We start from the raw sequence: 15,142 nt of genomic DNA on the forward strand, positions 1-15,142 counted from the left end.
CTCCCCGTCTCCCCCCACACCGGGCCGGTGGCCTGAGCCACAGGCCAGCACTCACACACTCGGTCACGCCCCCCAGGGCAACCACATCTGTGCCCCAGAAGCCCCACACTGCAGTGAAGCTCGCACTGCTGCTACAAGGGCCCCCAGCCAGACTTGAGGGGTCCGGACCTCCCCTGAGGAAGGAAAGAGGGCACAGACGGAGGGGAGCCCTGAGGCCCACCTCACACTGGAGTAACGGGGCGGCTGCAGCCCTGTCCTCACTACAAGGGCTGGGCCTGGAGTCTTGGATGGGACAGTCCCAAGGGCCACTCAGGAAAGGAGCAAAATGGAGTCCCAGAACGTGGGGCAGGGCCGTGGGGGCAGAGTTTGGAAGCCAAAGCACCTATTGGTCCCTAATCCCAGTGGAACCCTCAGAAACGCAGCCCCCAAAGCAAAGTGACGCAAACAGCATCCCTCCCCGTGCCGGTCTCTGGGAGGGCCAGGGTGGGGGTCGCCCAATGTGGCATGGGTCCTCTGATCTCCAGGTTAGAGCCCACCCCAGGCCCTGCCTGTGAGGGGCTCACGGCTCCCTGGACCTTCCTGGGGCAGCGGAAGCCTGACCCCCCCGCCCCCCCCTCAGTGCCTCAGGCCTGAGCTCACATCAGGCAAAGGCCCAGAGGACTGGCTAAGTTTAGAGACACTGTCATCAGGCACAAGTCAGGTGTTCTAGTGACAACACTGCTTCTCACTGTTTTTCGTTTGTGAACACACTTCGCAGCAGAGGCTGGTTTAAAGGAGGTGGCCCAGCCAAAGCCTCACGTCTGCCTGGGTCCTGACGATTAGGGGAGGCCACCAGCGCGAGCTGGACATCGGCAGTCATTTGAATTTCTAAGCTCACCTCTCAGCAGTTTGAACATTGAGATCCAGATGTGAGAGTGTTTTTTTTCTAAGTAGGTTTTATTTATTTAACATCTTTATTGAGATATATTTCATATACCAAACGATTCACCCATTTAGAGTGTATAATTCAGTGGTTTTAAATATACGCACAGAGTTGTATATCCATTACCACAATCTAAGTTTACAACATTTTCATCACTTCAGAAACAAACTTCAACGCCCTAGCAGTCATTTCCCATCCCCTTTCTCCACCATATCCTTGGCTCCTCTTTCTGTCTTACAGATTGGCCTTTTCTGGACATTTCACATAAATGGAATCATACCACATGTGGCCTTTTGTGACTGGCTTCTTTCACTGAGCATGATGTTTAAGGTTCATCCACGTTGTAGCACGTGTCGGTGCTCATTAGCATTTCATTTCTTTTTATGCCTGAATAGTACGCCATTGTATGGATACAACGCATTCTCTCTATGCACTCACCAGCTGATGGACATTTGGGTTGTTTCTGCTTTTTGGCTACTATGGAGAGTACTGCTATGAACAAGTTTTTCTGTGGACATATGTTTTTATATCTCTTGGATATATACCTAGGAATGGAACATTTTGAGGAACTGCCAAATATTTTCCATAGTGGCTGTGCCACTTGACATTCTCACCGGCAATGAATGAGAGTTCCAACTTCTCATCCTCACCAATGCTTGTTATTATCTGTCTTTTGGAGAATAGCCATCCTAGTGGGAGTGAAGTGGTATCTCATTGTGGTTTTGATTTGCATTCCCATAATGGCTAATGATGCTAAGCGTCTTTTCATGTGCTCTTGGCCATTTGTACCTCTACTTTGAAGAAACGTCTAGTCCTTTGCCCACTTTTAAATTGTATTGTTTCTTTTTACTATTAGGTAGTAGAGTTCTAAAAATATCCCAAATACAAATTCCTTATCAGATATATGATTTGTAAATATATTTTCCCATTCTATGGGCTATTCTATTTCACTTTCTTGATGATGTCCTTTGAAGCACAAAAGTTTTTAATGTTGATGAAGTCCAACATTAAAACTATTTTTCTTTTGTTGAGTATGTTTTCGTGTTGTATCTGAAAATCCACTGCCTAACCCAAAGTCACGAAGATTTACTCCTATATTTTCTTCTAAGAGTTTTATGGTTTTAGCTCCTACACACAGGTCTATGAGTCATTTAGATAATTTTTGTATATGGTGTCAAGTAGGGTTCCAGCTTCATCCTTTTGCATGTGGATACCCAGTTGTCCATTTATTGAATGGACCATTGTTCTTTCTCCACTGAATCATCTTGGCATCCTGGTCAAAAATCAACTGACTTTAGATGTATGGATTTATCCTAGACTCTCAATCCTATTCCACTGATCTATGTGTTTATCCTTTTGCCAATATCACATTGTCTTGATTCCTTTAGCTGTGTAGTTATTAATAGTTTTGAAATCAGGACATGTGAGTCCCCCAACTTTGCTCTTCTTTTCCAAGATTGTCTTGGGTATTCTATGTCCCTTGTACTTCCATGTGAATTTTAGCACCAGCTTGTCAATTTCTGCAAAAAAAAGACAGTTGGAATTTTTATAAGTATTACGTGGAATCTGTAGGTCAATTTGGAATGTACTGCCATCTTAACAATATTAAGTCTTCCAATCCATGAACATGGGATGTCTTTCCATTAATTTAGGTCTTCTTTAATTTCTCAACAGTGATATGTAGTTTTCATTGTACAAGTCTTACACCTCTTTTGTTAAATTTATTATTATTATTTTATAGGCTATTATAAATGGAATTTTTCTCCTAAGTTTATTTTGATATTTAACATTGCTAGTATAATGAAATACAATGGATTTTTGTATATTGATCTTATATCCTGTAACTTTGCTAAATTCATTTTTTAGTTTTAACTGTTTAGTGGATTCCTTTGGATTTTCTATATACATACAAGATCATGTCCTCTCAACAGAGAGGTAGTTATAACTATTCCTTTTTAATCTTGGTACCTTTTATTTCTTTTTCTTGCTTAATTTCCCTGGCTAGACCCTCCTGCACCATGTTGAATAGAAATGGAGAGAGCAGACATCCTTGTCTTGTTTATGATCTTAGGAAGAACACTTTCAGTCTTTCACCATTAAATATGGTGTTAGCTCTGAGTTTTTCATAAACATCTTTTATTAAGTTGAGGAAGTTCCTTTCTACACCTAGTTTGTTGAGTGTTTTTATTATGAAAGACTATTTGGCTTTTGTCAAATGCTTTTTCTTCATTTATTGAGATTATCATATAGTTTCTTTGTTTATTCTATCAACTTGGTGTATTACATGATTGATTTTTGTATGTTAAACTAACCTTTCATCCTTGGAATAAGTGGTACTTGTTCATAATGTATAATCCTTTTTATATGTTGCTAGATTTGTTTTGCTATTATTTTGTTGAGGATGTTGCTATATATTCATAAGGGATATCAGTATGTACTATCTTATGTAGTTTTCTTTGTCTGGTTTTGGGATCAAGGTATCACTGGCTTCACAGAATGAATTAAGAAGAATTTCCTCCTTTTCTGTTTTTTGGGAGAGTTTGTATTAATTCTCCTTTAAATGTTTGGTAGAATTTACCAGTAAAGTTATCTGAGCCTGGGCTTTTCTTTGTGGGAAGTTTTTAAATTACCAATTCAATCTCTACTTGTTATGAGTCTAGTTAGATTTTTTATTTCTTCTTGAGTCAGTTTCAGTAGTATGTGTCTTTCTAAGTGTTTGTCCATTTCATCCAGGTTATCTAATTTTGGGGCACATAATTGTTCACAGTATTTCCTTGTTTATTTCTGTAAGGTTGGTGATAACGTCCCCTCTGTCATTCCTGATTTGTGCCATTAGAATCTTCTCTCTTTTTTCTTGGCCTGACCACCCTTTACATAACTGCAACCTTCCTCCTAACTGGCACTCCTGAGATTTCTTAATTACTCCTAGAGGTATTAGTCACCTTCTACCCTATCATGTCATATAATTTGTTTAGTTTTTACGCTTATTATTTGCCACTCCCCACCATTTTATAAGCTCTCTGCGGACAGGCATCCTTGACTGCTTTGTTCACTGCTGTTTACCAAGCACCCAGAAAATGCCTGGCAGATGGTAAGTGTGCAACCTGACTTGTTGAATACATGAGTAAGTCTTCAGGAAAGTGAAAGAAATTAGGAACAGACCAAGACCACTCAGAACATAACTATTATCCTTAAAAGAAACTGGAAAAATAGAAAAAAAAAATAAAACCAGGGTGACCTTGAAGCTCTGGCTCTGCATTGTCCAGTACAGTGGCCACTGCCGCCATCTAGACAGTAAGCATCTGGCACGTGGCTGGTCCAAACTGAGATGTGCTGTAGGTGTTAAACATACAACAGATTTCAAAGATATTTAATATAAAAAGGAATGCAGAATATCTTAATAACTTTTGTATTGATTACATGTTGAAATAATATTTTGGATATGCAGTTAAATAAATATATTGTTAAAGTTCCTTTTGCCATTTTTTACTTTCTTTTTAAGTACTAGAAAATTCTAAATCACATATGTGGCTCACCTTTGTGGCCACATTTTATTTCTTCTGGAGAGTGCTACTATAGACAACATGGATAGAGGCGGGGGTAACATCAGAAAACAAAGGTAAATTCTAAATGCATGGTTAGGCGAGGCTTTGAAAGAACCAAGAGAGGTGAGAGGGAGTGTGGGCTTAGGCAAGTGTCTGGCTTCAGATGCAAAGTCCCCTCCCTGCAGGGTCTATATCTGTAGTTGCCCATTGGAGTCACCTGGGAGCTTTTCAAAATAACTGATGCCCTATCCCCCTGTAGTGTCTGATTAGCTGGGGTGGGGCTTAACTCCCCAGGGCCCTCCACTGTGCAGCTGGGGTTGAAAACGACCATCCTGGTCATCTTATTCAGGAGGCACTGCTCCTAACTAGACCTGTGGTCTTTGCCCAGAAAGCCCCTAACAGATGGCCTAGATCAAACCCACAGACTGAGAATCAGGCTACACCTCAATATACAAGAACAGAAATAACATGAAGAACTTTATTAAGAAATGGGCTCGGCCGGGTAGTGGCTCATGCCTGTAATCCTAGCACTCTGGGAGGCCAAGGCAGGAGGATTGCTTGAGCTCAGGTGTTCATGACCAGCCTAAGCAAGAGCAAGACTCCCCAATCCCCACCTCGTCTCTGTAAAAAGTAGAAAAATTAGCCAGGCTTGGTAGCAAGAGGCTGTAGTCCCAGCTACGTAGTCCCAGCTACTCAGGAGGCAGAGGCAAGAGGATCACTTGAGCCCAGGAGTTTGAGGTTGCTGTGAGCTACGATGATGCCACTGCATTCTACCCAAGGCAACAGAGCCAGACTCTGTCTCAAAAAAAAAAAAAAAGAAAAGAAAAAGAAAAAGAAATGGGCTAAAGATTGCAAACCTCTTGGAGTCAAGCTCCATGGCAGGCATATAAGTGCTGACAGCCCGGGGGCTGCATCTCAGCAGGTGACAAGACTGGCAGCCCACCCGGGCTGGGCATCATTAGACCCCGAGGACCCACCTGCAGCACCACCCAAGTCCTCCAGCAAAGACCTTATCCTTTATGTGGTGGGGGTGCCTCTGCTATGGGAAGCAGTCACAGCTGCAAGGACTAAGTGACCCAGACTGTTACTGAGCCACTGCTGAACACCTACTGTGTGCCAGGCATTGTTCTCAGCACTTGAATGCAGCACTGGGTGACAGAGGCAGGGGCTGCTCCTCAGCTCCTTGCTGGAAATGGGCACTAACAGGGACGTACATGGCACCTGGAGAGCATTACGGCACAAGGCACAACACCTTTCGTGTCGCACTGTGAGGGTGAGAGCAACTCCTTCCCTCCAGTCTTCACGTGTGGCCGGCAAAGTGGGGAAACAAGGCTGTGGTTCTCAAATTACGCCCTGTGCAACAGTGTGGTTTTATGCTTCCTTCCATGAAATTTTCTTAAATCTTTGCCTGGCTATTGCCAATCTGTTCTAGAATTCAACAAGAGCTTGTATCTGGCTTAACGAAGAATCATAATGGTAGTTATTTTAGGATCATTATGTCAATACAAAAAGAACGATGTCCCCCAGGAGCTGAGCCCTGAACAAGTGACCCTCTATCCCAGGAGATAAAAGCCACCCAAAAGCTGGCAGCGAGTAACACCACCTCTAACATAAAAGGATGTTTTTATTTTAAATAAATTCAGATTTTTATATGAATAAAATATAAATTTCTGTGTAATATGCCAATATGATAATTTTTTAAAAACCAAGTAGATACATAATGCATTTTTATGTTTCTACACTAACAAAGTGAGTTGCAACTGTAAAAGATGCTTTAAAAATAATCAAATCAGATTCTATTTTTGTGGGGGAAGAGAGAGGGAGTTATACTTTTTGAAAACATATTTAAAATATCCAGAAAGGCCACATCTCTTGCCTGGGCCAGGGAGGTGGCATCAGGGAACACAGGGACACGAGAGCCATCTTCCCAGGGTCACAGACATTGCACATTTATCTTCACTTCGTTTTTTCCTTTAAATACTTGTTAAATTCTAGGGTGGCTCAGTACAGACTCTTCAAAGGCCAATTAAGCAAAAATGAGGGAACCATCCTCGCCAGAATTTTTTTTTAAGTAGAAGAAAGAAAACCCAGACATTACATCTCTTTCCCCTCTGTACTTGGGGAGTCACAGAAAGAAAAAAAAAAAGACAAGAATATGTCCTTTAGTTCTTTCAAGTGAGACCCGGGAGGGACCTCCTTAGTCTGGGGGGCCTTGAGCTCTGCAGAGTCTTCCTGTGCCCACTCCCGTGGGTGCAGACCCTGCAACTGGCCATGCTGCAAACACAGCCTTCGCTCACAACCACTGCACCCTAATGACCTTCCAGGCCCTGATTTCAAATACGGGGTCCTATCATCCCCCGTCACGCTTGTCAAAGGACGGGTCCTAATTTTTGGTTTAAAAAATGTGGCCAACATGTATGCACACATCTCTCTGCTAAGAACTGGCAGGCACTTAGCCGTAAGAAAAGACTTACTGACATGTGGGCAGTCATGAAAGTGTTAAGCAAACAAATTGCAGAATCACATATATGGTGATTCCATCTGTATTTTGAAATCATATATATCTGATATGTATGTAGATGTGCATATATGTCCACCCACCCGCACACACACATACACACACACACACACACACATATCCTCACACTGACATTAAAATGGAGAGTCCAGGTACTTCTGGGGAGTGAGGGAACTTGAGTGTAAAACAATTCACATTTCACTGCACATACTTCTGTATTACTTGGTTTTTTTTTTTTTTTTACAACAAGACCATATTGCCCTGTTAATTTGTTTAATACAAATTTCAAGTCTTGCTCATCTCAAATGGGGTCAGAGTGTTGGTTGTCTCTGAAGAGAAATGGAAATGACATTCTCACAAAGGGGAACCAAGGGGTAGTTGGAGGGTAGTGCCCTTGGTTTGGAAAGGCACAAGACTGCATGGCAAGCAGCTGGCCAAGGACAGGTGCCCAAAATCCTCAGGTCAGAGTAGACCACAAGCTGGCCATGAGTCAGCTGGTGGAGTAACAACAGCATTTTTAAAGCACAGAATAGAGTAGGGTCGTGAGCTTCTGAGAAGAGCAGAACATGGATTCAAACCCTGACCCTGTGTGACCTTTACTTGGGGATGGGGGCTTCTCTGTGCCTCAGTTACCTCTTCTATAAACTTGCAATGATCACAGCACCTATTTCACAGATTGAGCATGTTAATATAATAAGCACCATTTAAGCGCTAGCAACTGTTACCAGAAAAGAAAGAGTCTGGGTAGCAGGCATGCAGATATATTCTTAGCTCTCAGCAAAGTAGGTTATGGTATAAAAATACCATTAAATAGTAACTAAACTAGCATCACCTTAATGCACATCTTGCCAGCAACCTCAGCATGTGCGACTTTTTAAACTACCCTACATTAAGGAATCAAGACCAGGAGGACTTGAGCTGGCCTCCTTGGAGCCAGGCCAGCAGGCAGAGGCCCACCTGATTGACCCCTTCCCCACAGTACGTGTAGGAGCACCCACCTCAGGCCAGGCGCTGGGGACACAGCTGTGGGTAGGGGACCGGACCTCTGCTTCCGTGTTGGTAAGCTGCTCACAGTGTCAGATGGGGCAGACTGCGAGGGAAAGACAGAAGTGCTGGCGAGGAGATGGGGACCAGGGCTGGGCTCCCAGACAGCCTGCTGAGCAGCGGAGGGAGTGAGCCGGTGGGGAGGGGGGTTGTGAGGGGGGAGAGGGCTGGCTTGGCCAAGGCCTGAGGCAGGAAGTGCCTGATGCTCCCCAGAGAGGGAGAAAGCAAACACAATATAGCTCCTCCACCAATTCCTCTCTTCCCTGGCAACCAGCTTCAGAGCTTGGAGACTCAAAAATTGATTTGCTCTGAATTTCCTAAGTTTATCTATTAACTACCTAGCAGGCCATTCGCCAGTTCGGTGTAAGCCTCTCGGCAGAAGGCATTCACCAGTTGACAGTGATGCCCCCACCTGCAGCCAGGTCACAGATGCCCCAGGACGCAGCCTGCTCTCTGTCCACTGGGGCCCACTGGATGGAGTCAAGGACATATCAAAGTCGGTTCTGGACCTATCTGAGGTTCAGGGCAAGCTGGGAGCCGTGGCAGATGCCCTGGACTGGAGCTCGGGCCACCCTTGCTGCCTGGGCTTGGGTAAGTTGCAGGACCTTCCCTGAATTTGGTTCTTTGTCTGTAAAACAGGGGTGGGGAGAAGAGCCTTCCTGGACAACTTCAGTCAAATAAAATCAAAGGTTTAAAGTAATGTACATATTAGATGTTGTTACAGTGTAGACCACGAGCCCAAGTGCCATCTCCCCCAGGACAGGAGGGGTCCATGAACCCCTGAAATTATATCCAAAACCTCATAGGAGCTGCTTTCTTCCAGAGAGATCATCCACGTTTTAAAGGCGACAACAACTGCCAAAAAGCAGAAGATTCACAAGCCTGAATACGAAATGTGAGACCTCTTCCCACCCAACAAACTGTCAACATTTACAACCTGCCAATGCCGAGGGACAGCAGTGCTAGGGGTGGAGGTCCCCATCCCTGCTGGTGGGACTGAGCATGGCAGGGAGTGTGGTGGCACCTGCTGAGACAAGGCACGCAGACCCTCACGGGCAGCCCCACTGCCAGGGATTCACCTAGAGAAAGCCGCAAACCTGCGCCAGTGGACACGGACATGGCGCGGGCACGGTGTGCGGGGGAGAGCGGACACTGAGACAACCTAGATTTGCAGCGGGAGCGGAGCAGGTAGATGTGGCGTTCGTACTACAGGGCGCTGCGCACCAGCCTGCGATCAAGTCAACAAGACTACGTTGAGCAAAAAATACAAGTGCCAGGTTTTTTATATAAATTTAAAAGAAAACACAAAGGAATCCTATATATTAGTTATGGATACTTATATGTGTGTGTAAATGTGCCAAAAAGAGCCTGGGAGGAAAAATGCAAATGCAGTAGTTAGAGGAAAATGGGTTATTTATTTGCAATGCTTTACTTCTTGTGAGTTAAAAAAAGGACTTAAAGCCAAAACGACAAAAGATTAACAGTTTTCAATTCTGGGTAGACAAGACACTGGTATTCGTTTTATTACTCCTGGTATTTTTCTGGATTTTTAAAACCTATCCAACACAAAATAATTCAAACTGCACAGCTGGCTGGTCCACACCAGGCTGAGGGTGGCCCTGCTGTGCTCTGTACCTGCTCCCAGGCCCCCAGGCTCCAGGTGGCTCTGCATCCCAGGACACCGGCCGCAAGGCTGGGCAAGGAAAGGCACACCCCATGGAGCTGGGCAGGGCAGGCCTCAGAAAGTGGCTCCTCTTGGCCAGCTGACCCTGCTGCCCAGGCCCCTGGGGAAGATCCTGGAGCAGGGACAGCAGAAAAGGGATGGGGCAGGGGAGGGGGAATGGCCCGTGGCCGAGACACACATGAGCAGCTGTAGGCCTGCCCTTCCTTTGGGCAGGGAGCTCAGTGTCACCTGACTGGGCACCACGGGCTGCAGCTTTAAATAAACTTGGACATGTCCACCTGGGGCCTGGAAGCAACACCAACTGTGCCCCAGGCAGGCACTGTCAACAACCAGTCAACATGGCCACCCGAGAGACCCCAGCCCTGCGAATGGGCTGAATTCCCACAGCTCAGCCCTGGCCTCAGACACCTCCCTTGGGTGCCATGCCCCACCCTCTCAGCGGTCCCATCCATAGCACAGCTGCACCCTGGGGCACTCAGTCCCCTCCCTACTCCAGGGCCACCCAGCAGGGCAGTGACAAGCCCTTGGCAGCCTCCAGGGCCTGGCGTGTAGCAGGTATGCACAAAGGTGTGCTGGGCTGAGCGGACTGCTCCTGGCTAGGATGCCACACTCACGTCCCAGGTCACAGTGCTCCCCTTGATGCCAGGCTTCACTGCTCACTGCACACATGCATGGATCTCGGTGCCTTCACCAGAAGGCCATACTTGCTCCCTTCTGGTGGCACCTCAACCTCTTGCTTCCGAGGGAGGAGCCCAGCAGTCTCAGCCTCACCTGGTCTCTGCTGCGGGCACCGCCCTCTCAGCCTCCCCGGAGGCAGCCCCAAAGACCTCCATCCCCCAGTGTGGGTGGCAACAGCTGAGAAAACCAGTCCCCGCTGGGGCTGGAGGCTGGGGCTGGGGGCCACCTGACCCTGCTGCTGCACACAGCGAGGCTCACACCAGAGGGAAGCAGGGAACCACCTGAGTTGGCTGCACGTGAGGAAACTGGGGGTGTATGGGACGTCTTGAAAGAGGCTTCTTCAGAGGAGACCGGGTCGCCAGGCGCAAGGGCCGGGGTGTTCCTGAGCATGAGCAGAGAAGATGACAAGAAGGCCCCCCAGGGAGGAGGGGCTTCCCACTGCTGACCTATTCCTCGGAGAGCCAGGCGCACTCATCACCTGCTGCCCACCTGCCCCTAAGGCAGCCAGGACACACTTCTGGAGGACAACAGGACAGACCTGTGCATCTGAGGGTCTGAGGGCTGGGGAGCCAGGCCCCCCTGCTGGGGGACAGCCCTGGGCCTCCCGTCCACACAGGAGGACACCTTACCATCATCTGAGGACCCCCAGCCCTTCACCCCCTTCCTCACAGCCCAAGCCAGCCCCTGGAAGTGTCTTCAAGGCCTGTGTCCCCAGAGCCCACAGGGAGGTACACACAGTCCCTGTGAAGGGTTGTTGGGCCCCTCCCCTCCCTAGAGGCATCGGCCTTGGGGGGGCTCTGCAGGTCCACCCGGCCCCCACCAAAGGGTCCCCTGGGCCAGCCTTGCCCTCCTACCCTGAGCCACCCAGCACGGGCTCCATCACTCACTCCGCTTGGCTCCCTACCCCCCGCCCGGCTCCTCCCCATGTGCAGGGGTAAGTGGGGATGAACACACCCCCACACTCCTCCAGCCGGGCGCTCCACAATTATCAATGATCAGCGTCCCTCGCCCACCACAAGGTTTCACCAGACACTTATTTAGTAAAGGAAAAAAAGGATCTGCTGCGGGATGTGTAAGAGGAAATCTCGCCAGCGCCCCCACCTCGCAGGAGGGATGGAGGAGGGTGGGGGAGGATGGGGAGAATCAGGAGGAGCCAGCGGGAGGGGGAGGATGAGGCTCCGGCCCAGCCAGGCTGGAGACTCAGGAGTTCTGAAGCAGCCCCGAGGGATGCCAGGTGCAGCCAGGTTGATTCGCAGAGCGGAGACCCCGGGCCAGAAAGAGGGCCCCTGAGGGGCTTCCTGGCCTCTCACTGCAGGGGCGAAGCGGGTCTGGGGCCCCCAACCCACAGCGCTTCGCCCCACAGCGCTCACGCTGCCGAGCAGAGGCCAGGAGCCACCGCACCTGTTCCCCGTGCGGCCTCACCAGGAACCAGCCCTCCCCTGTGGGCCCCCACGCAAATAACCTTCTTCACAATCCGGCACCCACCTACCTCTCTGACCCTGAAATCAGAAGCCCAGTCAGGCTTCTCATCTCCCCCCCATCCCCATCCCGATGACCTGATGCAGGCTCCCTGACCTCGCTCTCCTTCGCCCCCCAGTTCCTGTTTCCAGAAGAATCTGAGGGAAAATCCTCCAGAACCCAGATTCCCCGGGGGACCCTCGGCAGAGGCTGCTCCCACGCCGGCACCCCCCGCGCGGATGGGGCCACGCGCAGGAGCAGGCGCGGAGCAGGTCCCGCCACCCCCGCCGCCGCCGCTCGGATGGGGGTGGGGACAGCGCGCCCACGCCGGGGACGACCCTCTGGGGCCGCGGCCGACCCCTCCCGGTGCTCCAGACCCCGCGGCCGCCCCCGCGAGCCCCTCCTCTCTGACCTCCCCGCCGCCAAATGCGTCACGTCTGCCGGGCGCTCTGGGGACACCTGCTGCCGCCCCCGCCACGCCGAGTCGCGAGCCCGGAGTCCCTGGCCCGGCCGGGCAGCCGCGCTGGGCAGGGCTGGGCAGGGCTGCGCGCGCTGAGGTCCGGCCGCCAGGCCAGGGGCCGGGGCCCGGGGGTCCGGGCCGCGCGGGGCCGTGCGCTCGGCCCGGAGCCCGGAGGAGCCGCGGCGCGCGGGGCCGCAGTGCGCCCAGAGCCAGCGGCGCGGAGGGTCCCGGCTACTTGGGGTCCCGGCCCTCCCGGGTCCCCGGCCCAGCCCGCGCGCGCCGCGGCTCTTACTTGCCAATATCCTCGTAGAGCTGGTACTCGTCGGTGAAGCGGGTGCAGGTCACCGTGGTGGCCATGGCGGCGGCGGACGGGCTCGGCGTGCGCTCGGCTGCGCTCGGGCGGCGGCGACTTCGGCTCCCGCTCGCGGGCACGGCGGCGACACGGGCGCGGGCGCGGGAGACACCTCGGCTCGCGGCGCCGGGCGGGGGCCGGGCTGGGCTGCGCCGGGCGGCGAGCGCACGCGAGATCTGCTCGCTCCGTCCCCGCCAGGAGCGCGCCGCACACCTACGCGCGGGGAGGCGCGGGCGCCGCTGTCACCGCCGCCGCGCCCGCCCCGCCCGCCGCCCCCTGCACGCGCCTCATCCGCACCCTGCACACGCCGCTCCTGCGCCCGCACCCGCACAGCACCGCACCCGCGCGGTGCGCACACACCGGCACCCACATCCGTGCCCGGCACCCTCAACGCGTCCGCACCTGCACCTGCACCTGCACACGCGCCCACGCCCGCACCCTCCCGCACCCTACACACACCCGCACCCGCGACCTGTACCCGCACCCACAACCCGCCCCTGCACCCACTCGCGCCCTGCACATGCATGCCACCTGAGCCAGCTCTTCCACTCGCTGCCCCCCTGCTCGACACACACAGAGGACCAACAGTAAACCCAGCCTTCTCTCTGCCCTGAAGGCCCACCTTACCCTGACAGCAGGAGAGGACTGGGGCCCACCTGGGAGGCCAGGGGCTCCTATGCGGCTCTCCACAAGACCCACGTCTCACACCCCAGGAGGAAATGCAGCCAGATCCCTGCTGGCCAGTCTCCATCGCCCTACACAGGGCACAGCCCAGTCCACCCAGCCTGGCAGCGCCGCCCAGGAGGCATGGGGTACACACTGGGCACTAGGATGAGTGAGCAAGTGGGGCTGCTCCCTTCCCTTGGTCCCAGCCCTCCGTCCTCCAAGGACTGGTCTCTGAAATGGAGGTCGTAGGAAGCAACATTTGGAGTCCAGGCTTATGGGCCTTGAGCCGGGAAACGGAGCTGCTCCATCAGCCATTTTGGGGTCCTGAGTGCTCACAGCCACCCTGAGGGGGACACATTTTCTCCTCCCCAGGCCTGGTCCACCTGCCTTCCCCTTGCTCTGGCCTAGAGGAAGAGGGTCTATCCACTCTAAGTCCCTCTTGAAAGTGGCCCTGAAGGCCAAGGAGGAGAGAGCAGGGAGGCAGGGCCGACCCGGTTTCCCATAAAAGAGTTTTCCCTGAGGGTTGGCACCTGGGCTGCCGTCCAGAACCAGGACCTCAGACCTACCGGGCTCCAGCACCCCCACATTCTTCAGATGGGGTCCATCCTGAGCAGGCTCGGAGGAGGGAGTTTCCAGCAGCCAGCTCTGGATTTGGGTCATGCTGCTGCCCTGACATGACCTGCTTACTGCTCCCCAAGGACAGATTCTAGGCCTGTCCTGCTCATCGCTCTCACCCCAAGGCCAGCCCGGGGCCAGCTCCAGAAGCCACAATAAACGTTGCCTGGATAAAGGCGCAAATGAAGGGATTCTGGAATGGGGGCCACTAGGGCCTTCAGGGGCCAGGATGCACTTGCACAAGCATTTGGGCGATTCATCAGCCCCGTGGCAACAAGTCCTTGCTCTGGGTGATTTGCAGACTTGTTTGCACCCAGCAGACGGCTAAAGGATGAGAAGAAACTCAGACTAAAGGCAAGTGCTGGGTCACACAGGGAAGTCTCCTGCTGAGGAGGCAGAGGGAATATGGCCTTGACTTCAGCAGGACATAAGCAGAAAGGGAGACCTCGTCCGTGCCTCGGTGCTGGGGTTGGACACGCAGAGCCCTGGGCCATCCTGACAGACAGACTGGGGTAGTCCTGGAGAAGGACTAGAAGCTGCAGTCTGAGGTTTGTTCTTGGGGTTATGTTTAATACTACCGGAGCCTCTCCCAGCACCTGCTGGGGGCACCTACAACCTTACCTTTCTGAGCTCAGAAAGAAGAGGTAGGGCCAGACAATAGAACACAATCAGCAAAACAAACAAAACAAAATTGCACCCTTCTGTAAGTTGGCTTCTTTCTAAACTACTGTGAAGTCACACACACTCCTACTAGCACGTCCAGGAGCTGATAGAGTGATGTTGGCATCCTAATGACAGCTGACATTGATTGTGCTTACATACATTTTACACGTGTTATCTCATGTAATTCTCAAACAATCCTCAAGACATGTACTATCATTATCCCCATTTAACTAGACGGGACAACAGAGAGAGAGGTAAGGTAACTTGACCCCAATCACACCGCCAAGAAACGGCTGGGACTCACACCCCACAGCCCCATAAAGAATCCTTACCTTTTCACATACTCAAACACACACATGCAAACACACACATACACACATACATTCGTAAAACACACACACTCACATGACTTCCTGTAGCCCCAGGCAGGGAGGGACATAGCAGCCCTCTGGGTGGTCTTTTGTGAGGCCACATTTTGAAAGGTGGGGAGGCTGTCTAAGACAAGGGATACACAAGAATTTGGGGTCACTAAGTGGT

The 15,142-nt window shown here is 51.3% G+C and overlaps 1 protein-coding gene across 9 annotated transcripts in view; it reads right to left on the reverse strand.

The window, feature by feature from the left end:
- Positions 1 to 12,864, reverse strand: part of CAMK2B (calcium/calmodulin dependent protein kinase II beta) — a 100,238-nt gene extending 87,374 nt beyond the window's left edge. For 6 of the 9 annotated variants that reach the window (XM_045565200.1, XM_045565196.1, XM_045565198.1 and 3 more), the window contains exon 1: positions 12,602 to 12,746. In XM_045565200.1, the coding sequence (XP_045421156.1) occupies positions 12,602 to 12,666 (65 nt within the window). In that variant the 5' untranslated portion in view covers positions 12,667 to 12,746. Of the gene's footprint in view, positions 1 to 12,601 lie in introns of all 9 variants that reach the window. The other 3 variants (XM_045565193.1, XM_045565203.1, XM_045565199.1) reach the window with 2 other exon arrangements.
- Between the last annotated feature and the right edge of the window lie 2,278 nt (positions 12,865 to 15,142).

The sequence above is a fragment of the Lemur catta genome, chromosome 11 (assembly GCF_020740605.2).
Source record: "Lemur catta isolate mLemCat1 chromosome 11, mLemCat1.pri, whole genome shotgun sequence".
NCBI classification, from domain to species: domain Eukaryota; kingdom Metazoa; phylum Chordata; class Mammalia; order Primates; family Lemuridae; genus Lemur; species Lemur catta.